Raw genomic sequence first — 25,589 nt, 5'->3', positions numbered from 1 at the left:
GGTAATGTTGGTTAATAACATTATATAAATTTCAGGGGTTACAAAGTTGTAACAGGCCATCTGGAGACTCTACTTGTGAAGTTTAGTCTCTTTCCCTCACCTCCCTTCACCCCCTCACCTCCCTTCAACCTCCTCACTACTTCCCTTCGCTTAACCACCATCTTGTTCTCTGTAACTGTGAGTTGTGTTGGTTGCTTTTTTGTTTTTCATTTGTTGCTTTTTGTTTTATATCCCACACGTGTGAAATCATAGTTTTTGCTATTTTCCTGATGAAAGCCGCTATAGCTAATAAACTTCCGTCTTATGACTGCTTTCATTCTATCCCTTACCTTTTGCAAGGTTTTGGTTTTCTTTTCATTTTCCTCAAGGTAGTTTTTGTTTTTCTGTTGGACTTGAAAGTTTACTGGCCAGGTAGCTCCTTTTGAATATTATTATACTTCATTTTTCTGGAACTCAGTAGTTAGAAAAGAATGGTGGTACCATGGCAACCACACGCATTTCCGTTATTTACCAGTTACCCAACCCTCTTTTTAATTCGCCTCCAGAGCTGACACCCTTGCCCTTCCCCTACCTGAGCATGTGGGTAGCAGGAGCTCTAGGGCCAGCAAAAGCACCCCAAGGAAGCCCCGCGAAAAGGGACTCTCCATTCGGCGGGAAGATGTCCTGCGTGGTTGAGAAGACATCTTCATTTCCCCACCTCAGAGGGAACCCCCAGGGACTGTGAGTAACTTGCCTTTTAGAGGGCAGCTAAGGGATGCAACAATCTCCCAAATGTGTCACGTGCATGTGGGCGTGGCCTGAGCTTTCCAGTGGAGGGGGGAGGAGCCAATGGCCATCTGCGGGGCGGAGCCTCCGCCCCTGTCTGTGCTTTAGCCCTGGAGGGAATGGAGCAAAGCCTGGTCCCCATCTCACCTCCCACCAGCCTCCTGCAGGCTGAACTGGCAATAGTTTCCACCTGTGGCAATAAAGGCCGAGGTTTTCCTAATAAGCCCGCAACGCAAATCTGAACACAATTGTGGTGAAATAACGTGTTAAGCCTCAAGCCCAATCATTCTTCACATGAGATGTTGGCCCAGGCCTCATTAGTTTGGGAGGAGCAGGGGAGGTGGGGGGCAGAGGGGCGGGGGAAGACTTCTGTGTCCATGTTGGGGAGCTTAATAGTGTTCCTTGTCTTAGCTGGTTTGGCTCAGTGGATAGAGCATGGGCCTGCGGACTGAGGGGACCCAGGTTCGATTCTGGTGAGGGGCACATGCCCAAGTTGTGGGGTTGATCCCCAGTGGGGGACATGCAGGAGGCCGCCAATGAATGGTTCCCTCTCATCATTGATGTTTCCATCTCTCTCCCTTCCTCTCTGGATATATATATATATACACAAATATATACACAAATATATACAAATATATAGACAAATATATATAAATATATGCAAATATATGCAAATATATATATATATATATATATATATATATATATATATATATACACACACACATATATATACACATACATATATATATATATAATGTTTTCCTCGGGGGAAAAAAACTGTACTTTGGGTATATTCTCTTGAGACAGCTCCTCCTCACCTTCTGATCAGTTCCACCCAAGGAGCCTGCACAGAGTGCTTAGCCGCCACCCTTACAGGTTCTGCCTTAGCTCTCCCAACACTGGGGCCTGGCATTGCTTTCTGATGTTTGTTTCAAATTCCTCCCCGGAGATGCTAATGTGAGGCCAGGCTGGCAACCACTCTTCTGTGACTTTGCTCCTCACTGTGTGTTCTGAGGACCCACGGCATTGAAGGCTCGTCTCCTGTGGCTGTGGTAACAAGTCACAGCAGGTTGAGATGCTCAGTGTCTTCCGGCCTCTAGAAACAATGCTACAGCCTGGGCAGCTGGTAAATAACAGAAATGCGGTCCTCACAGCTCAGGAGGCTGGGAAGCCCAAGATCCAGGCCCTGGCAGTGCGGGCATCTAGAGAGAGCCAGCTTTGTGGCTCATGGGCAGTGCCTTCTAGCGGTAAGTTCACGTGGCAGAGGGCTGAGGGCCTTTCCTGGGATCCTTTCATAGGGACACTAATCCCATTCATGTGCTCTCTGACTTAGTAACTTCCCAGTGGCCCCAATTCCTTTTGCCATCACCTTAGAGAGGTTAGAATTTAAAAAAATATATACTTTTTATATATATATATGATTTTTTACATAGATGAAGGGAGAGAGAGAGTTAGAAACATCAATGAGAGAGAAACATCAATCAGTTGCCTCCTGCACACTCCCTACTGGGTATGTGTCCACAACCAAGTTAGATGCCCTTGACCGGAATAGAACCTGGGACTGTTTAGTCAAAGGCCACTGAAGCCAAATTGTTTAGAGCAGAGGTTAGGATTTAACACAGGAATTTGGAGGAACACAAACATTCACACAGTGTCTCAAAACAACACACATTTATTCTTTTGTTCTGGAGGTCATAAGTCAGAAATCAGGTTCACTGGGTGGAAGTGAAGGTGTGGGCTGGACCACCCTCACCAGGGGGCTGGGAGAGAAGCAGTTCCCTTGCCTTTTCCAGCTTCTGGAGCTGCATTCTTTGCTTTTTGGCTCCTGCCTCCATCCTCCAACCCGCAGCATTTTGCTTGAGAGGTCACACTGCCTGGTGCTGTAGTCACATCTCCCTCTGCCTTCCTCTTAGAAGGAGACTGTGATTACATTTAGGGCCCCATCTGGACAAGATAGGGTAATCTCCCCACCCAAGGTCTCATCGGAGAAAACCCTTTGCCATGCATGTAACATCACAGGTCCCTGGAACAGCATGGCTGTAACCCACCATCTGTGAGGCCACGACTCAAGCTACCACAAACAGCAGACCTACTGAATCAGAATCTGCATTTTATCAAGACCACCTTCTGATTCACCACACTAGACTGTGAGAAGCAGGTTCTGTGGGATCCAAAGAGGCTCTCATAATTGAGTCCCATGTCATTTGCAACTTGAAGAATATTTTCCTAGGAGCCTTTTCAGGTGGCGATAAGATGTTCAATGACCAATCATTTTTCCAAATATCGTAAATAAAAGTGCTCAACGTGAGTAGATTACAGAGTTGAATCCACATGTCCTAATCTAAATTCCAGGAGAGCAGAGCTGTAGCTTGTTACTTGTTTCTGATTTTCAGTATAAGGCTTTCTACTGCAACATACAATTTTTTTTTTTTAAAGGTATATAAAATAACCACATGTGGCTCCTCCTGCTAACATGGGTGTTTACTACCCCTATGCAGGTTCAGCAATCAGGGTGGGTAACTTTCTCAATGTGATCTGTTCTTATTTCACTTTATTTTCTCTGGTATGTAAATGAGAGGGAAGGAAAACAGTTTACAGACAACAAATCTGGTATTCCTAAGAGACAAAGTTTAGCCTTTTATCATGTTAATTTCACAAGAGGAAACCAGATGAGAGTTTATTAATACCACATTTAAAGTGACATCACATAGGACCTCTGGTAAGGAAAGCAGTGACAAACCTCTGAATGAGGACAATTTGAAAAGCTAAGGCAGGGGTCTGCAACCTTTAAGACATAAAGAGCCACTTGGACCCGTTTCCGAAGGAAAAAAAAACCTGGGAGCCGCAAAACCATTGCGACATTTAAAACAAATATAACACTGCATATATTGTTTCTTACCTTAATGCTAGATACCAGATCGTGCAGTTAGCTGTCAATCTGAAAAAAAAAAGACTTTTCCACTTAACAATGTAAAATATATTTTTGCAAATTAATAGCTAAAATATTTAATTTACCTGGTTAATGGGATTTTTGCTCCTGAACCTCAGTGCACAGTGTCTGCACATCTGGGCTGTAAGACGTTACCTTCATTTTCACACAGGCTTGCAAGTTGTCATCTGTGAGGCGTGATCGATGTTTGTTTTTAATATAGTTCATGTTGGAGAAGACCTGCATACATACTTATGTGGAGCCGAAGATCGACAGGACTCCAAATGCATACTTTTTCTATGTTTATATAAGTGTTGGGGATAGCATTCCATGTTTCTAATACAAGTTTGTCCTGTTTGGGAAGGTTTTCAATATCACTCCATTTAAGATTCTGAGCCAGAATGGCCTTCTGACGGGCAACATCCTCAAGAGTAGCGGTCAAGCATTTGAACATGGACACCCATATATCTTTGTCGGCTATATCAGCCAGTTCCATCTCAAGATCAGGTTGACTTATACCTGCAAATGCAATCATATTCAATAGGGATGGATCGATCGCCAGAGGAGTGACAGGGAAGGATAATGTGGTTTTTTCCTCTCTGAACTCACAGAATCGTTTCCCAAACGAACTTTGCATTGTGGTGATTGCAGACTTCAAATATTCCAAATTTATCGTATCATGACTTTGTTTGAACTCTCTCAAAGAGGGAAAGTGAGACAGTGTACCTCTCTGTAAATCTTTGACAAACACTGTCAACTTGCGCTTGAATGCCAAAACCTCCTCCAGCATGTGCAGGGCTGTGCCTCCTTTCCCCTGAAGGGTTGTATTTAGTGTGTTTAGATGTGCTGTCATGTCTACCGTAAAATGTAATTTTTCCAGCCACTCTGGTTGTTCCAGCTCAGCAAAGGTGAGCTCTTTGCTGGCCAAGAAAGTTTTTACTTCTTCCAAACATGCAACAAAGCGTTTTAACACCTCGCCTCTGGACAGTTTTGCAGACAACATATATTCTGACCTCCGGTTGTTGTGGAGCAGGAGGTCAGAATATATGCTTTCCGCCTCATCCAATAGCAAACGGAACTGGCGTGGTTTAAACCCTTTGCCATTATCTTATTAACAATCTGAATGACCACAACCATCACTTTTTAGATTATCCACATTTGTAGATATGGCATTAATTTATTTTCCATTGATTTTTAGTGAGAGTGGAAGGAGGCTGGCCAGGACAGGGACGCTGTGGTTGCCTAGCAACGCTAAGTCGCCTGCAACTTGCCACACAGAACGCTGGGAGCGCTGGAGGTGGGCGGAGGTAAGTGATACAGCTCCCCGCCCGCCCCCTGCTATCGGCCCTGCTAGTGTCGGCCCTGCTGGGAGCTGCGGCAATGCCAGCAGCAATGCTTCAAAACAGCTGCATGCTGCTCTGGAGCCGCAGGTTGCCAACACCTGGGCTAAGGAAAGGATTGTCATAATGCTCTAACTTTCCACAGGAGGGCAGCAGTGCCATGATTTTTGAAAACCACAGCTTCATTTCAAACCTTCATGGATGAGACTGGAAATGGTGAAAGCCATGTAGGTTAGAACAAAAGTGGGCACACTCACTCAAATTTGCATGCTTTCAGGAAGTCAGTACACCGGGTTAAATAATTCTCTTGAGTTCTGGTATGAAAATTCTTAAAGTATGTTAAAAAGTTCATTCTGAGTTATAACATTAGCTGGGTCAGACATTAGTAAATTTTAGAAAACCAGAGTGGCTTACTTTCCTTAAACCTAGAATCTCCTTTAACAATGCAAATGCAAATTCCTCACCTTGAAATTGCTCCCTATATAGTTTATATCAATATAGATATTTAAAAAATACCTTCAAGTTAGAGTTAAATAAATGTTGGTCACATGCTTTATTTATAGTCAAGCTTGTGCCCTGCTAGCACAGCCAAGGGTTCAGTGAGCCTGAGGGGAGCAGCGTGTGACGAAAGATGAAAGACAAGACACACAAAGAGAATATAGCTGTGCCTCGGTGGATCTCCTGTGCCTCGATGAGGACACAGAGAAGGATCCAGCCAGCAAGTGAGGCTTTATTTTATAGTCAGAGCAAAACAAGGTAGTGGTCACCATAATAATAGCTACAAGGTTTCTGTGAGTTTCACTTGTTTTGGCACCACTTGCTGCACCTCCCTCAGCCTATTAGTTACCCCACGTGACACCTTAACTCCTTTCTGGAGCCTGTACACAGGATGAAGAATCTTTAAAAAAGTAAACCAATCACCTAAAACAGGAGAAACATTTGCTCATAAACGTGAAGGTGCTTATGCATATTTCAAGGACACATACCCAGCAATGGCAGTCTTCACCCCAGTTACTCACAGTCGCCCAGGCCCAGCAGCAGCAGCACTTGGAGCTCAGCAGACATGGGACCTCAGGTCAGTTGTGGGACTGGACCTTGGATCCAGGCTGCAGTGCTCAGATACCTCTTCCCCTTTCATAGAGCCTTTGACTGGTAGCTAGAGGGTTTGCTTCGTGTTTGTTTAAGAAGCTTTAAGTAGCTTGATGCTTTAGTGTTTTAAACAAAGAGAGAATATGAGAAACAAAGCTGTTTTTTTTTTCTTTCTTTAGAAATTATTTCTATGTGAAACATTTGAAATTGTAAAAATATCCCACCAAGAGGATTTTGTACTCGGACTGCTGTGTGTATGTGATGTTAAAAATATACTACAAAGAGAGAAAGAAAATATGTATATCATGAGTCCTACAGTATGAAATACGATTCAAATGAAGGCACTGTGGGTATTTTAAAAAGAACCAGGGTCTGGCTCCCAATCCACTGTAGGAATAGGGTAAAACTAGGGCAGGGGAGGCACTTTAAAGATTTATAATTTTTGTAGAACTTAAACCTCCAACCCCACAGGAATTTTTCTGACGGCTGTAAAAGCTAAAACAACTCTGCATGAATTAGCCTTTTTACAATAATATCAAAAGGAGGTGAAAATGTTTTAGCAGGAAATGCAATCCTGACAGCACACTCACGAAGGGACACTTTAAAACAAGGCAGCATGCAATACAGATGCAAGCAAAAGCTGCACAAGTACATCAAGATGAGAAGGCCTGAAAAGTTCAAGAAATGTGTTTAATTTACTGTCTCTTCCTGATGTGAAGACACTGTACACACAGGTGCCAACTACTGCAACAGCAAGATCTATAAGAAACCAGAAAACAAATGACCTGTAACTCTAAAAATGAGTACCAAGTTTCAAACTTAGCAGAAGAAATCAATGTTGGTTACATTTCAGTGGGCAGAAATATTATTGCATTTAAGCCCATATACATTCATATTCTATCTGGACTCTTCATTGTCTAAAGGAAGTTCCCCAGAATCACTTAGGGTCTGCAGTAAGCCAGAGAAGAGTCCTTGCTTAATTTCTAATATCACTCAATGAATATTTGGGATATTTAGTGGATATTAGACTACAAAAGAAAATACAGTCACCAACACAAAGTAGACTATCATATAAAGGGTAAGGTATTTCTAGGCTGGTTTACCTAATTTCAAGCTATAAAAACTGTAGAAACTAAAAAAATAATTATAAATGCACTTCTACACATTAATATTTTAATGTAAGTGCTATCCAAGTTTTGGGACATGTAAGAACAATCTCAGCAATGAGCCCTCCATCTGAGAAAAAATAAAGCCATTTTGAAGGGAATTGAACACATGTGGGTCTCCACATAGTTGACACACTTTAATTTTGATGAGATCATCTATAAACTATAGCAAAGAAAATGTTCATCAATCTAGTTTAGTGTGACAGCTAGTGCATCCAGCTCATTTTGATCACAGAATCCTTCTCCTATGAATCCCAGCTTAGAGTCCTACTTGTGAAACTCTTAATAGGATCTCAGTTGTCATTGTTTTGTCTGTAGCAATCCCACCACATTATAAAAATCTGTATTATGATTAAAATTAGAAAGATTAGTCTAAAAACAAGAATTTACTACATTAGAGAAAAATCATTTTAAGAAGGTATTTTTCCCATTCCAGTTGGTTTAATTCAGTGTTCAGTCTATCATTCCATGATTTTGTTAGAAATTTCATTTACCTTGTCCCCAAAAACTGAGTCTGTGGAATAAATCATTAATGAAGTTCTATTAATTGATTATATAGATCTATTTTGCAGTTTTCACAAGCAAGACATTATTTTATCAATCCTTTCTCATGCAATCCTAATGAGACACAATTTTAATTACCAAGAGTATTTTAAGAATGCAAATGAAACACCAAAGCATGTGAATAAATTATGTAAAGAAACAACCATGCATTTTGACTGTCCAGAAAGCCATAAATACTACTACAACATCTTAAATCTTAGAAATGTTCTGTAGCACCTCTGCTCTGAAACTGCCATTATTTTTATTAAATTTATGGATTAAATTATATGTTGGCATGTTTACCTCTGCTTTTTTATTTCATAAAAAAATTATCAAGTGTTTAAAGAATGAAGGTGCTTTGGATTTACTGGCACAGTGACAGTTTGACCACAGTGTTCAGAGGGGAAACCTAACCGGCCTAACATGCGTTTTATAAAAAGACTAACCTTACTAAACTAGTCTAATGTAAAGAAAAGTAATACACATTTTTCTTCACTCATTTATCAAAAATTCTTATATTTCCTGTAACTGCCACAACCATACTTGATCCTTTCCTTCAACACATATTGTGTAAACTATGTGAGCCTACATAAAGTGTGATACACCAGCCTATTATAGAAAAAAAAATTAACCAAACTTATTTTATTGCTTGTGTATACAAGGTATGAATAGATAGAAAAGTTATTTACAAATTGTCATTACAAAATAACACTATCACATGGAAAGCAAGTTAGGTTTTCTATATTTCAACCTTCAAATAAACACAGCAATTGAGAAAGTTCCCTCACCCCACTAGGAATTTGAATTGGAGGGGCCTCTTAAAGCTGTATTATATGCATGTGTCTACACATACTACTGCTTCCATTTGTCATGGAATCTGTACATAAAAATAAATGCAAATGTCCACTCTCACATGTCAGGTTGTTTCTTCTTGAACCACAGGTGTTAATTGAAATATGATATTTCCATGGAGAACTCCAAGGTCTCATAACTGAGTGTTATTAATAACCAAAATAATACCTAAGTCATCAGCTCCAGTTGGTGCTTCATCAGTGGCATGGAATCTTCTAGAAGAACAAAACAAAACAAAAAAAACTTTAAAAAGGAGCAAAAAGTAGTAAAGCTTACAAATCCTAAATATCTAGGTTTGGATTTTTTGCCTTCATACAAAATCTCTTACAATTTTATTTTCCTTATATAAATTATATTAATGTTTTTCATTTAAAGTAGTATCATAAATATTATAAATTTATATTCAGTCATCAGCATTCTTCCTCCTCTCCAGTAACATTTCCTGTGACAATATTATGTGGTAGAGAATGCAAATTTGTCATTAGTGTAGACTCAATAATAGCCTATAGATTAAATGGGATTCTACTTATATTTAAATGATACAGGAAAGCTTAATAAATGGTTTAGAGGTGATTCTGTAATGCAGATAAATTTCAGCATAAGAAAGCCCATTTATGACAAACCAATAGCTAACATCATACCTGAAGATGAAAGACTCTTAAGTTTTCCCCTTAAGATCAGGAACAAGACAGGATGACCATGTTTGACATTTCTATTTAACATAATATTAAAAGTTATAATCAGAGCATTTAGGAAAGAAAAAAAAAGCATCCAAATTGGAAAGGAAGGAATCAAATCACCTCTGTCCTAGATGACATGATCATTTAAGTAGAAAACTATAAAGATGCACACATACACATGCACACACACTCACCTGTTGTAACTAATAAATAAATTTGGCAAAGTTGCAGTCTATAAAATCAACAAGTAAAAATCAATTTCACTTCATTACGCTAACAAGTAGCAAATTAGAAAGGAAATGAGGAAAATCTATTTACAATAGCATCAAGTAAGTGTGGGGAGCTGCCCTGAATGCAGTGGTCCTATATGCAGGGGCACAGCTCTCCATGTGCCCCCCTTTCCATTAACCTAAGTGGAAAATTACTACTACCCCTAGGAATGCTGCTAACTGCAGATGTCTTTGCTTTAGGGTAAAACAATTAATAGGAGCCTGCTGACACAGAAGGAGCTGTGAGATAAGAGGAAGATAGGTGGTTGTAAAAGGTCAGGTGCTGAAGGAACTTATCTGTACAGGAACTCATCCTGTTAGCAGAAACGGCCACCTGCATGATTGCCTGAAATAAATATTTCCTCCTTCAGAATTGTATTTAAAGATTGGAAAAATAAAATTTGGGGCTGCAGACCTCGGGTCTGAGCCCTCCCGACCCCATCTGCTCTTGTCTGTCTTTTTCTTATCCTCACCCCCTCATTCAGGTACTGTTCGTTGCCGGCAGATTCCGGCAAGTAAGAGTGGCTCAATTCGTTGGAGCATCATCCCATACACCAAAAGGTTGTGGCTGGATTCCTGGTAAGAGCTCATACCTAGTTTTCAGGTTTGATCTCCAGTAGGGGCATATACAGAAGGGAGCCAATCCATGTTCTCTCTCTCTCTCTCTCTCTCTCTCTCTCTCTCTCTCTCTCAAGTCAATAAACATATTCTTGGTTGAGGATAAAAAAGGAGTAAAATACTTAAAGAAGAAACTTAACCAGGAGGTGAAACACTCCGACACTGGAAATTATACAACATTGCTGAAAGAAATAGAAGACAATATAAATAAATGAAAAGATATCCTGTGCTCATGCATTGGAAGTGATGATATAGTTAAGATGCTAATGCTATGCAAAGAAACCTACAGACTGTATGCAACCCCATCACATCTTGAATATGCTTTTTGCAGAAATAGAAAAATCTAAAATAAAATTCATATGGAACCTCAAGGGACTAGGGATAGCCAAGACAATCTTGAAATGCAAGAGCAAAGTTGAGAGAACTTACATTTTCTGATTTTAAAACTTACTCAAAAGTTACAATAATCAAAAACACAGTGCTACAGGCATAACCACAGGTAGACCAGTTGAGTAGAATACAGAGCCCACAAATAAACCTGTGCATATATTGATTGTATGAAAGGGTGCTCAGAACATTTAATGGGGAAAGGGCAATCTTTTCAACAAATGGTTCTTGGAAAGCTGGATATCTACAAAGAAAAGAATGAAGGTGGAGCCTTATCTTACATCATATGCAAAAATGAAATCAAAGTCGATCAAAGTGCAAAAACTATAAAACTCATACAAAAAAGCACAGAGGACAAGCTCATGATTTTGGATCTGACTACGATTTTTTGAGTGTGTTACCAAAAGCAAAGGCAATGAAGAAAAAATAGGTAAACTGGATGGACTTCAGCAAAATTAAAAACTTTTATCAATGGTAATTATCAACAGAGTAAAAAGGCAACCCATAGAATAGAGAGAAATATCTGCAAATAATATATCTGATAAGGGATTAACATCTTAAACACATAATGAACTCCTAAAACTTAGTGATAGGAAAAACCCAAATCAAAACCGTGCAAAAGACTTGAAGAGACATGTCTCCAAAGAAGATATACAAAACATACAAAACACCAATAAGTACATAAAAATATGATCACTAATTATTTGGAAATGAAAATAAAAACCACAATGAGAGACTATTTCATATACATTACGATGACTAGTATAAGAAAAAAACAACAAACCCAAGTATTGGTAAAGAGGTGGAGAAATTGGAACCCTCCTGCCTCACTGGTGGGAATGTGAAATGGTGGTTCAGCTTATCTGAAAATGAGTGCTATACATTTTGATCAATAAGAAGTGCCAGAAAACAGAAATTTAGACACCTGTGTGATGTATGTGTAAAGACTCAATGGAAACATACATTTGATGTCATACCCCCTTGTCTGGAAATGAATATGAGATGGAGTTAAATTAAAAAATGTTCTTTTCCATTATTCCATATCATTGCTATTTAATATCAAAGAAATAAAATCTAAACAAGAAAGACAAAAAAGACCCCCATTTGTACCTTTAATACATTTTGGGATCTCAGGCTCCCAAGTATTGTTGACTTCACAGACACTAGTGCTGCTGCCTTCAAGGTGAAATCCCTCATTGCATTGGAATGTAACCTCTGATCTGTACTCAAATTTTTTTCTTGTTGACACCACTCTCCCATTCTCCAGTGCTGGATATTCACATTTGACCACTGAAAAGTGAAAAAATTCCAGAATTAATAGAAAGCTGGTTTAACAGGGGAAAGAAAAAACTAGTGAAAATTAGTAATTTCCCGTGGGAACAAAGAGACAAGAAATGGAAGGCAGAATGTTAATTAAAAACAATAACAACAACAATTTTATTTGTGCATTTTAATTCCAGGAAAACAGATACAGAGACATCTAATAACCTTTTCACACCCAGAACAGACCTTCATTACTATACATTATTGGTTTCCTAAAAGCTTCCCATTACTGACAAGTTTTGAGAAAGTCTGACTACTCTATACAATTTTGAGGTAAGTACAAAAGCAACTTTGGATGTTCTTTTAGCTCTAGGAATTTTTTTTTTTTTTTTTTTTAATTTCAGGCTGACACTGACTTAGTATCCTGATCTTCTAGAAAGGCAGGAAAGGCTCTTGTATTAAGGTAATGCTTGAGCTCAAAGGTAAAAAGTTGAAAAGAAGGTAGTCATGCAAACATATGCAGAGAGAAAGTTATCAGGTGTCAACAACATGCAAGAACTGGGATGTGCGAGAAATAGAAAGGCCAGTGAACTTAAGGTCGTGTTTTCCAAATATTTTGGACTGAAACTCAGAGATCAAACCCCACATTTTATATTGAAATCTCACAGCTCTGAGATAAAGGTAAAACTTCATAATTAGCCTTCATACCCATGGACTCAGGTAGTCCCCATTCTGTTCTACTTCTTACAAAGTAAAGTGCGGGGCAGGACCCTCTGGATTGATTCCAGGATCCAGTAATGGGTTTCACAGAAATTGGAAAAAACAAACAAACAAACAAAAAAACAACACTGGGCTGGGCAGTACATACAAGAAAACACCTTCTGAGATTAAATCTGAGGGATCATAGGGTCCATAAGGCTCTGCTTTTAAACCAGAAGAGTGCACTTCCTCCTCGCCTGGGGACCTGAATCAGGATCTTTGCCCTTCATCCTGATGAAGAACTTCCTTTAGCAATTCTGGTAGTGCAGGCAGGGTGGTGTCAATCCTTTTAGCTTTTATCTCAAAACCTTTATTTTTAATTCTCACCTGAGGACATGCTATTATTATTATTTTAAAAAAATTTAGAGAAGAAGGGAGAGAATGATGCATTGATGTAATAGAGCAACAGAGATCGGATGCTTGCATATACACCTCAACAGGTGATCAAACCCACAACCTGTGTATGTGCCCTGACCAGAAATCAAACCCATCACTGTTTGGTGAATATGACAATGCTCAAACCAACTGAATCATACTGGTCAGGTCTTCAAATCTTTTTTTTAATTTTTTTTAATTTTAACTTCATTTTTAATAAATTTCTACTGACCCTTCTCCCAGGGTCACTGAATTGCCCTTGAACTGTAACCTCCTAGTTCATAGATGGATACTCAACCATTAAGCCATGCTGCCCTGCAGGGTATTTAATGATGTTCTCTTTTTTATTCCTGATATTGATAATTTGTGCCTTCTACTTTTTCTGTCACACAGGCTATAGGTTTATCCATATTATTGATCTTCCCCAAGAACCAGGTGATTGTTTCAATGATTCTCTCTACATGTTTTTTCAATTTTATTGATTTCTATCATTATTTCTTTCCGCTTTCTTGTTCTGTATTCTACTTGTTTTTCCTTTTTAGTTCCTTAAAGTGAAAGCCTATATTCTTGAGCTGAAACTTTTCACTTGTCCTAATGTATGTATTTCATGGTATGAATATTCTTCTAAACAGTGTTTTTGCTCTATTCCACAAATTTTGATACTTCAATATATTGTGTATTCATTTCTACTCAATTTAAAACATGTTCTAATTTCCCTTGTGAATCCTCCTTTTATTCATGGGTTAGATAGAGGTGTCTTCATAATTTTTAAATATTTGGGGATTTTATAAACATATTTGTTTTGATTTCTACATTCATTCCATTGTAAAGATACTGTATCATAAATAATTTCAATTTTTGAAATTAAAAAAGTAAATATATTGTCTAGAACCATGGTCAGCAAACTGGCTCTCGAGCTACTTGTGGCTCTTTGGCCCCTTGAGTATGGCTCTTCCACAAAATAAAACGGCCTGGGCGAGTCTATTTTGAAAAAGTGGCGTTAGAAGAAATTTATGTTTTAAAAATTTGGCTCTCAAAAGAAATTTCAATCGTTGTACTGTTGATATTTGGCTCTGTTGACTAATGAGTTTGCCGAACACTGGTCTAGAACATGGTGCTAGAATTATTACATATGCACTAGAAAAGAGAACATATTTTCCTGTTTCAGTGATTCCTTTTGTTCAAGAGTCAAATACTTTCCAGTATGTTCAACTTTTGGTCATGCTTGAATGCCTTAGGCATTTTTTTTAAGTATAGGTAAACCTCTGAGTAATTTCAGGCTACAACAATAAATGAGTATTGAAGTAAAGAAGGTTACAGTTGTTTTGCTGGGTTATGATATTCAATTTGCAAAAAAAAAACAAAACAATGCAATATGTGTGAAGGGCAATAAAACAAGCACAATTAAACAATGTATGCCTGCATGCTTTGCCTAGACTTTATTAATCTGATTGATGAGAAGGTCAATCCCTTACAATTTATTCTAGCATTTTGGCTAGCCAGAACTGTCAAACTTCTTGTATTATGAATAAAACTTCATTAAAGCCAGTGTATGTTTTTTGATGCTTTCTAGCCCCCAAAAATTTAATTCATGCATATACATAGTAATTAACAATGTATAAACAGCAATGTCAAGAATGTATGTGGTGAATAGTGGGAAACTCTGCCAGTAGAATTATTTTTATTCTATTTCACTCATAAATTAGATTAGAAACAAATATGCATGTTTGGAGGAACAAGCATACATGACTGTATTTATTTATTTTTTTTACTTGGTGGCCAAAGTATTCAAAAGTTGGTAAAAGTTTCCACACTGTTTTTGTTTTTAAATGGGAGGGAAAGAAATAAAAATGTTATTACCTTTACACTCAGGAGATTCTGAGCTCCATTGGTTAAGCCCAGAACAAACAAGCGTGCTCTCTCCAACAAGTGTATATTCATCTAGTCCTATTGAAGGATTGCAATCATAAGTAACTTCTTCTTTATATTCAAATCTATCCTTTTGGTTTTTGATGAATCTTCCATTTGGTATTTGTTTAGGTGATTTACACCAAATCTCTTAAAAAGAGAAAATAAAAAAGGACAGGAAAGGCAATAGAAAAAGAAAAAGATTAAGACAGCATTAGTCGTGTCCTATGAATTGCCTTCCATAGTTCATTATCATATGATTTTTACATCTAGCTGAAAATTCAATATACATTTAAAACAAAGTTTATAGAAAGAAATGTATTATCCCAACTTAAACCATTAGTAGAAAAATGAAATTCTAGAATAAAACCTATTTTCTTAAATACCCATAGAAGCTATCTGTATGAAATACTTGTGTGTATCTGTAAGGCCATGCTAAGTTTTTTCTAATCATAAGAGATGCTGACGATTTAATGAGAAAATATGATTTAGGAAAACTCAGTGCTAGTTGAGAAATGCTACATCCATTCCTGAATCAGTGGTTCTCAGGTATACCACGATTTTGTCTTTTCTCATGTCATCCTTTATGTGAAATTTTCCAATGGCTTCAAACTTTCTGATAATGCCACAGAATGAATCTGGAGATCTTCCTTTAAGCCAGATACTGAAGAGATTAGAAAAAATGTAAAGGAATGACACTTTTCCCTTTGTTTTGGAAATGTTTGATGTTACAAAAAAAATATGTTGCATTTGTTAACATGCATTGAGTTTATTGTTCTTAAAAATGAATTAAAATGAATAATTATTTAAAAATCTCTGTTTTAATTCCAATATAAGGAATATCAATATCACTAACCCACTTGCAGAAAAGCTCTATGGAGTCTTGGTTAATTATAAAGTATACAGGGGTCCCCAGGCCAAAAAGTTTGAGAACGGCTGCTGTAAATTCTAAAGAGAGAATGTACTTACTGTAACAACTTGGTGGATCACCACTCCATACCACATCATTTCCAGAGAGTTGACATGTTAGAATTTCTATTCCATCTAAATAATAACTAAATGAGAAAAGAAATGGCTGTTGTTTCTTTATCAGTTAACAAGAACACATACTAATAAAGAAGTTTTTGTATGGTTGTTTTTCTGCACTACAGTACCTTGAAAGAGAAGTTTCTGAAGTGACAGGTATTGAATGTGTTAACTGAATCTGCAATGTAATGAAATGGAGAGATTCTTCATATGAACACACATTGGCTTATAGCCAAGTGTCTAAATAAACCTGTCACGCTGGACAGTCTGGTGATTGCTACTTCTGGCAGGCACCTCGCACTGTCACACCTATGTCCTTGCTCATGCCATTCTGCTCTGTCAGGGCAACTATTGAGCAGAGAGATCTGGCCCAAGAGCTGACATGACTGCATTTGAGTCCCAGCTCCAAGGCTGACTTGCTTGTTGAGCTTGGACAAATTGTTTAATGTTTCCCTTTATTTTTTATTTTTTTTATAACTTTTAATTGTTGTTAACCCGCACCTGATGATTTCTTTTCAGTTAATTTTTAGGGTCAGTTGAAGGCAGGGGGAGACACAGAGAGAGAGAAACATGGATGTGAAAGAGATGCATTTATATATGTGCCCTTGCTCAGAATAAAACTTGGGACCCTTCAGTTCACAGTTTGGTGCCCTAACCTCTGAGTCAAAATGGTTGGGGCTGGTTCTCTTTCTTAAATCCTCCATGTGTGGAAAGGTATATATGTCATGGGATGGTTTTGAGTAGCAGGTGAATTGGCATCTGGAACATAGTGAGAGCTACGCAAGTTTTTGACGTTCTGAATACTCTTCAGATTAGGGTATAGTCCTAGGTGTAGCTCAGGGAGCCCCCCTCCTCCATGAAATCTCTGATGATTGAAATTCATAGAACTCTCTCCTTCTGCACTCTCCTTATAATGATCATGAACAAGTCTATTTCTGTGGTATTTGTTGTTTATTATTTTCCTTGGACACCTTTGTATATATTGTGCTTCTCAATGAGGCTAACACTTCTTTGAGAATATCTATGTCAGATGTTTTCAACCTTTTTCATCTCATGGCACACAAAAACTAATTACTAAAATTCTGTGGCACTCCAAAAAATATACTTTTGCCCATCTGACAAGAAAAAGACGTAAATTTTGATTCTTTCACACTGGACGGCTATTGTTGTGTTGGCTCTTGCCATTAAAAAATACATATATATAAATTATATATATATATATATATATATATATATATATATACACACACATATATATAATTTATTTATTAATTTCAGAGAGGAAGGGAGAGGGAGAGATAGTAACACCAATGATGATAGAAAATCATTGATTGGCTTCTGCCTGCACGCCCCACACTGGGGATTGAGCCAGCAACTCAGGCATATGCCCTGACTGGGAATTGAACTGTGATCTCCATGTTCATAGGTTGTCGCTCAACCACTGAGCCATGCTATCTAGGATTGCCATTTTTTTATTTGACAATCTTAGAGAAAAGCAGTCAGTGACCCAACTAAATAGCAGATATCTCATCAGGAACCTGGGGCCAGAAGATGTTGAACTAATAGACTCAAAATGATAGAGGGGAAAAAAAGTTCAATCAAAAATCCTTTCTATAGCAAAACTGTGCTTTTATAGTGAGGGAACTATTAAGACTTTCCAAAAATAAAAGTTAAGAGAAGTTGCTACCACTATACCTAATATGCAAAGAATGCTTAGGAGTGCCCTAAAAGGTGAAATAAAAGGACACTAGAGAGTAATGTTACCTGGGCAGTCAGTCCTTGCGCTGCGGAGTCTCCCCCATTGGCTAAGATAGTACTGGGGTTGATTCTTACACTTGGGGCACCACAAGTTCTAAAGATGAATGGACAGGACCCAAGTGTGCCAAAATCTAGCAAGGTAAAAATTGCATAGAAAAAAATTCCTATCCTCCCTATCAATATAAAATCTGGGGGCTTGGACAGGAAGCGGGGAAGGCCTTTGAGCTGGGAATTCCAGGTCCTGGGCACCTGAGTAAAACCTCTTTCCTTTTGTAGCGGACCTGCCTTACAAGTTTGGGTTTCCTTGCAGCAGGCAACCAAACCTATGTTTTTTGGTTACATCAGTCATGCCTTAAGGATCAACATCTCACTGTGGGTATATTCATGGGCAATTATTAAATCTGGCATTATTATAACAATGGTTTGTAAATGTATTTTTTATGTTCTATGTGATTTAAGAAACTAATCTTACAATGAAAATAAATGGTATAAGAGCTATTATTTCATTTATTATTTGGATGATAGTATGATATTAACAACCCAAAAGGATGGGGATGGAGCTGATAAGGATCAATTATTGTAATATATTGAATTTAAGTTGCTATAAATTCAAATAATAATGTTATATGTCTAGGATTTTAAATGTAATCATCTGGGAACTGGAAACAAAATCATTATAGAATATACACAACAGAAAAATGAATAAGGGATTACATCATTTCATTATAAGACTTAACCAGCAAATGAAAAGAGAACTGCACAAAAAAAAAAGCTTTAAAAAACAAAGAGCTTTCTCCTTGTCTATAATTATTTAAAATTTTTTAAATATATACATGTTATTTTATTTTGGAGAGAGGGGAAGAGAGAAGGAGAGAAACATCAATGTGAGAGAGAAACATCAGCTGCATCCTGTGTGCCCCTCACTGGAGATCAAGCCTGAAACATAGGCATGTGCCCTGACAGGGAATGGAAATGTGTCCTCCTGGTTCACAGTTTGACATTTAATCACTAAGCAATGCTGGTCAGGCAATAATTACTTTAAATTTAAATGGATTAAATGTGACAATATGTAAATATGGACAGAATGGATAAAAACAAAAGATCCACCTATATGCTATCTACAGGAGACTCACTTGGGATTCAAAGAGATGAACAAGGACAAAGTGAAAGGATGGAAAAAGATTTTCCACGCACATTGTCACCAAAAGAGGGTAGAATCACTATATTAGTTCAGGCAAAATAGACTGAATCAGAAAAGTTTATAAGAGATAAGCACCTTATATTTTAATCAGTTTCACATACTGCGAGAAGATATAATAATTATGAACATTAATGCACCAAATAAGAGACTTTCAAAATACATGAAGCAGAAGCTGGCACAACTGTAGAGAGAAATACACATTTCTATAAAACAGGCATTTCTCCATTAATAGTTGGAAACTTTAATATCCCACTCACAATGGTAGATAGCACAACTAGACTGAAATCAGACTGAAAATAGAGGATTCAACAACACTTCAACAACTAGATCTCTCAGACACAGAGCACCATAGAACAGAATTCAAATTCCCCTCAAATGCACACAGGACATACTCCGGGATAGACCGTACTTGGAGCCACAAATTAATATTAACTAATCAATAGGTTTTAAAAATATATACATCATGCAGTGTCTCTTCTCTGACCACAAAGTGGGTATAGTTGCGAAACAAAAATCTTCACAGACAAAAGGAACAGGCTTACTGACTAGCCATATGCTCACCAGAAAAAAGGACCAGGTCTGGGACATGCAGTCTGAACCACCAGCAGCAGGGACTGATGAAGGCAAGCATTCCACGCCCTCCTGGTTTAATGGGTTCTCTTACAGCTTTGAGGAGGAAGAGGTAAGTTAATTTGAAGGAAGTTATATGGGCTACAGAAGGGGGGGCAGAAGAAGGGTAAGTGGGGCTAGTTCTGGGATAGGTGCATAGATGGTAGGAAGAAGTGTTTGCTGCTTTTGAATGGTTTATTGGCAGCAATCGGAAAGGTTGCTGTGTAAGTAGGACGCAGTGAAATCTGGTGGTCAGCTAGCCCTTGCTGAATAGGAGCCATAAGAGCTCTTCTATTCACAGGATTTTAAAGTAGCTCAGGAAGTTCATTCAAAGTTTCAACAAACATTTCATTAGTTCTTGCCATTTCTTCTGTTACCTGATCAATTTCCCGTCTCTCTTTCCACCCTTTGGCCTATTATAGTTTAATTTAGGACCATGTCACCATAGTTACTACATTTAAAAAATATATATATATATTATTGATTTTTTATAGAGAGGAAGAGAGAGAGATAGAGAATTAGAAACATTGATGAGAGAGAGAATCATCAATCAGCTGCCTCTTGCACCCCTCCCTCCCACTGGGGATATGCTCTCAACCAAGGTACACGCCCTTGACCGGAATCGAACCTGGGACCTTTCAGTCCACAGGCCAACGCTCTACCCACTGAGCAAAACTGGTTTCGGCAGTTACTACATTTTTAATGACTAACATAGACTTATCATTACTTACTAGAGGCCTGGTGCATGAAATTTCATGCCCTAGAATAGGGGTGTCGAACTCAATCAGAGAAGGGGCCAAAATCTAAAATCCAGCCTAAATCGCGGGCCAAATGGTTTACTGAACAGTCATAAACTGTCATTGTGATGGAAACGCAGCGGAGTGCAGTGATGACAGCGCGGTGCGGGCCACATTGCAAGGCCTGGCGGGAGGGATTTGGCCCGCGGGCCTTGTGTTTGACACACGTGCCCTAGAAGGTGTCCCTCAGCCTAGCCTGTGCCCTCTCACAGTCCGGGATGCCTCACTCCTTAACTGCAGCGGAGGCAGGAGAGGCTTCCACCGCGAGCCATCAGCTGGCTTCTGGCTGAGCAGTGCTCCCCCTGTGGGAGTGCTCTGACTACCAGTAGGCAGCTCCTGCATTGAGCATCTTCCCCATGGTGGTCAGTGCGCATCATAGCGACCTATCACTCCTTTGTTTGGTCGATTTACATATTAGGATTTTCTTATATAAGTTAGTATGACACAATTTTGTTTCCTGCAAGTTAAATTTCTATTTATTACACATCTTTTCAGTCTCCATAAAAAGCCCAAGGGTTGGTTGGCTGTAAGTACAACTTGTTCCTCAGACAGCAAGATGAAATCAACAGAATGGAAATGCTTGAGAAGAAGAGAACCAGACCAAAAATGGGACCAGCAACATTGACCTTCTTCCTCCAAGAAGCAGCTTACTTACCCCTCATTACAAACATACTGAGCTTGTGTACCAAACTCATGACTCCCATTTACATAGATTATTTCTCCATTTAGTAGTTCTTCTAGCTGTGTACATGACTTTTCTAAAAGAAAACACATTTGTTTAAACCAATTTCAAAACAGATTTGAATCAAAATAAAAATTCTACAACAGGCTATTAAGTTGGTGGAAATCTTCTTATTATTATTTATTGTTATTACATTTATCGGGGTGACATTGGTTAATGAGCATACATAGGTTTCAAACGTACATTTCTATGATGCATGATCTGTATATTGTGTTGTGTGCCCACCATCCAAACGGTCACATAAATTTAGTCCCCTTTAGTAACTGCTGTGGGAAGCCACCATTGTCTTCACTATCAGAGATTTGTAAAGAAGGAATCTGGAATACTGGTGACCCTTAAGCCCCTGGCAAGGGCCAGAGCTGTGCACCGATTGTTTAGTTCAGACAATGGGGGCTCAAGCTATTTCTTGACCAAATAGTTGCACAGTAAATCTTTCTAATATTTATTGACCTTTAAGATAGTCTGTCTGTTACCGCAATTACCTACCTAAGAGCTAGATTGTGTGTCCAAAATTGAATAAAAGGCTGGCGAGGCCTGGGCACCAGTAGAAGTCCTTTCTCTTACATTGGGCTTGCCCGCCTGGCCCCAAATATTTCCAAATTATTATTTCTTGTCTCGTTTCCTTCATTTGCGTGCGGACCCTTCTCCAGATCCCAAACCCTGAACCACGTGGGATGTGGGTTACCGCATACTACTGTCACCAGCATCCCGTCTCCCTTCTGGTGACCACCAAACTGTGGTCTGTGTCTATGAGTTTCAGTTTTATATCTCACATGAGTGAAACCATACAGTTTTTTTTTTAGTTTTTTTCTGACTGACTTATTTCGCTTAGCATAATATTCTCGAGGTCCATCCATGTTGCTGCTGATGGCCAAACTTAAGATTCTCATTTACGCAGAGCAGTGGTTGGCAAATTGCGGCTTGCGAGCCACATGTGGCTCTTTGGCCCCTTGAGTGTGGCTCTTCCATAAAATACCACGTGTGGGCCCACACATACAGTGCGATTGAAACTTTGTGGCCTATGCGCAGAAGTTGGTTTTTGGCTCTCAAAAGAAATTTCAATCTTTGTCTTGTGGATATTTGGCTCTGTGGACTAATGAGTTTGCTGACCACTGACGCAGAGCATTGATGGCTAAATAAAAAATTTCCAGGCGAGTTTTAAGACCTGAAAAAATACACAGCTACCTAAAACGTACATCCACATGAGAAAACCATCCTGGTAAAAGTGGAATATGCAGTCTACATTGGGTAAAAGTCTCTAGAGCTATAAAACTTAAAATGTTGTGTACTTACTTCTACAAGCCTCCCGGAGAGATGTCCATGTGCCATCAGGCTGACACTCAGTGGTGGTAAAAGCAGGAAAATGATGCTTGTATCCTGGGCGACATTCATATTCTACCTTTTCCCCCGGATGATAAGGGGGTTCGGGATCACCCTTGGGTTTCATAGATTGGAACGTTGGCGGGTCATCACAGGTATCTGGACATAACAAAATAAGAACATGAACATAAAGTGTTCTCTCTTTTTCACCAGTCACAGACTATGGCCTTCCAGAACAAACAGAGGTCTTTAGCAAGATTTTATTTTATTTTTAAATACTATATTTTATTGATTTTTTTTACAGAGAGGAAGAGAGAGAAGGTTAGAGAGTCAGAAACATGGATGAGAGAGAATCATCCATCAGCTGCCTCTTGCACACCCCCTACTGGGGATGTGCCCGCAACCAAGGTACATGCCCCTGACCGGAATCGAACCTGGGACCCTTGAGTCCACAGGCCGATGCTCTATCCACTGAGCCAAACCGGTTTCGGCCTTGGCAAGATTTTAAGTGGTTGTGCCAGGCTTCTATCAGATGAGGTGTGGTTGTTTTCAATAGTAGCTTTTGAATTTCCCCCCCCCCTTTTTTTGGGGGGGGGGGGCATAACCTGAATATTCTTTCAACAGTAAATTGGAGAGACAGCAGAGGCATTTTTGGTTTAAAATATATTTATAGATATGCATCCTTCCCATTTTTTTTTTTCTGAGTTCATTTCACACTCACCTCTCCCCCTAAGAAGGCTTTATAGCCCTGGATCAAATTACTCTTACACAGTTTGAAACACAAACTGATGACAGCTTGTTACCTCAGGCTCAGTCTCCTTTCAGGAGGCAAAGTTCCTAGAGGTCAGGATCACATGCCTTCTTTTCTTACTATACTCTGTACCCCTTGCGTGCTCAAGAGATGCTATAGTAGGTGCTGACTCTTAAATAAGCATTGTGGATTTCATAGGTCAAAATACTTATGGACTAAACTATTTTAAAATATAAGACTTCATTTTCATATGTTTCACATTAATAAGTGAATAAAAGGTTAATTAAATGTTAAAATTTATAACTTTAACACTATTTTAAATATAATGCATTCTTTCTTCACTAATCAATGGATCATGCTTGGCCACCAAAGTTCTGAGGTAGCTATTGAAGCTGTGTTACTGTATTGCTATGCTGTTAGAATTTTTTCTTTCTGGATTTTTTTGGTAGTTTTTTCTTTCTTTCTAGGATAGTATCATTCCTGCTTCTGACATCCCTCTTCCTTTAAATTGTCTGTGGGCTTGAAAACCTAACAAACCTGATGGAATTAGTATGTAAGATAATGTGATGGAAACACATCAAGTCCTGAAGGGCTAACAGCATGCAGAGGTCCCTCCTGTAAGAGTAAGGATCTAAGAAAGGAGCTAGATCTATGCTGATCCCTGAGAAATCTCTTTTCTTATGCCCTGGATTGATGTTAAACTTAAAAAAAATATATATATATATAATGTTTATTATATATATTAAATACTTATATATATTATAATGTATATAAGTAAATAAGTAAATTAATTACTTATAAGTAAATATGTAAGTAAATATGTATATTTACTTCATATTCTACCTTTCCCCCCGGATGATAAGGGGGTTCAGGATCACCCTTGGGTTTCATAGATTGGAACGTTGGTGGAACATAAATTACTTAAAGTAAATTAAATACTTATATATATTATATATATTAAATACTTATATATATTAAATATATATATTTACTTCTATCAAATAACAAAGAATATATGACTTATATGACTCTTAAATGGATTGGGTGAATACTGGTTAAAAACATTATGTAAATTTCAGGTGCACAATGTTGTAATAGGACATCTGTATACTCTATTGTAAAGTTTAGTCTCCTTCCTTCACCTCCTTTTAACCTCTTGCTCACTACCATGTTACTATTTGTGAATTGTTTTATTTGTTTCTTTGCTTTTTTCATTTGTTGCTTAAAAAAACAACAGCTGTTAGCTTCTGCTGAATATTTTAGTTCATTTTTCTGGAACTTACTAGTTATCATGTCCTTTTCTGGCTGACTTATTTCCTTAGCATAATCCTCGCAAGATCCATCCATGTTGTTGCAAATGGCAGTATTTAATATTTTTTTTATAAATGAGTTTTATTCCACTGTATATATGTACCTCTCCCTCTATATCCAATCATTTGTTGAAGGACACTTAGTTTCCAAGTCTTAACTATTGTAAGTAATGCTGCAATGAACATACTGTTCTATATGTTTTTTAAATATATATTTTTATTGATTTCAGAGAGGGAGAGAGAAATAGAAACATCCATGATGAGAGAGAATCATGGATCAGCTGCCTCCTGCAAGTCCTCCACTGGTATCGAGCCCCCAACATAGGCATGTGCTCTTAGCCGGACTCGAACCTGGGACCCTTCAGTACACTAGCTAATGCTCTATCCACTCAGCCAAACCAGCTAGAGATCCATATATCTTTTATAAAATATATTTTTATTAATTCCAGAGAGGAAGAGAGTGAGAGAGAGATAAAAACATCAATGATGAGGGAGAAACATTGATCAGCTGCCTCCTGCACACTAGGGGTACTGGGGATTGAGCCTGAAACCTGGGCGTGTGGCCTTGGCTAACATCGAACCTGGGACAATTTAGTCTGCAGGCAGATGCAAGTGCAGAAGCCCCAAAGTGGCAGAGTGTGGCCTCTGAGCAGAAGAGCCTTCCCTCCCAGCAGTCACTTGTTAAAGGCTCTCAGAGAGTCAGGCTCCTTCCTCCAGGGCCCCTGATTGGGGTTGTCACACCAGCACTGTGGTTTGGTTACTGTCCGCCAGTCCCAGTAAATGTCAGTAAATCTTTATTGACTGCCTACTGTGCACCTGGCACTGGGGGTCTAACAGGGAGCAAAACATGTTTATGTTCATGTGTGTTTCCGGGCAAACAGACCAAGAGTGGAATAAGCATCATGAAAGTAGGAGTGGCTTGTTATTGGTCACCAGTGTGTCCCCAGAACTATTATAGCACAGGGCCTGGCACATGCAAGGCAGATCTTTATTGAATGAATTATCCTAAGGAAAGAATGCAGCATACAAACTGTCTATGTAATAAGATCCTAAAAGTCACTTGGGCATAGAAACACACATGCATACAATGACAGTTAGAAATGCATCAAAGTATAAAATGGTTGTCCTT

The 25,589-nt window shown here is 38.5% G+C and overlaps 2 protein-coding genes across 2 annotated transcripts in view; both read right to left on the bottom strand.

The window, feature by feature from the left end:
• LOC118721253 (C4b-binding protein alpha chain) overlaps positions 1–705 on the bottom strand; it is a 230,715-nt gene extending 230,010 nt beyond the window's left edge. Inside the window, exon 1 of the mRNA XM_045583091.1 lies at positions 572–705. Within this exon, the coding sequence (XP_045439047.1) occupies positions 572–689 (118 nt within the window). The 5' untranslated portion in view covers positions 690–705. The remainder of the gene's footprint in view (positions 1–571) is intronic.
• Positions 706–15,450: 14,745 nt separating this feature from the next.
• Positions 15,451–25,589, bottom strand: part of LOC118721678 (membrane cofactor protein-like) — a 34,466-nt gene continuing 24,327 nt past the window's right edge. The window contains exons 7-10 of the mRNA XM_045583416.1: positions 22,373–22,558; positions 20,993–21,095; positions 15,916–16,001; positions 15,451–15,596 (exon numbers count right to left, since the gene is read on the bottom strand). Coding sequence (XP_045439372.1) covers positions 15,451–15,596; positions 15,916–16,001; positions 20,993–21,095; positions 22,373–22,558 — 521 coding nt within the window. The remainder of the gene's footprint in view (positions 15,597–15,915; positions 16,002–20,992; positions 21,096–22,372; positions 22,559–25,589) is intronic.

Source organism: Pipistrellus kuhlii, unplaced genomic scaffold (genome assembly GCF_014108245.1).
Source record: "Pipistrellus kuhlii isolate mPipKuh1 unplaced genomic scaffold, mPipKuh1.p scaffold_m20_p_18, whole genome shotgun sequence".
Taxonomy (NCBI): domain Eukaryota; kingdom Metazoa; phylum Chordata; class Mammalia; order Chiroptera; family Vespertilionidae; genus Pipistrellus; species Pipistrellus kuhlii.
This window is presented reverse-complemented; position numbering and strand designations above follow the sequence as displayed.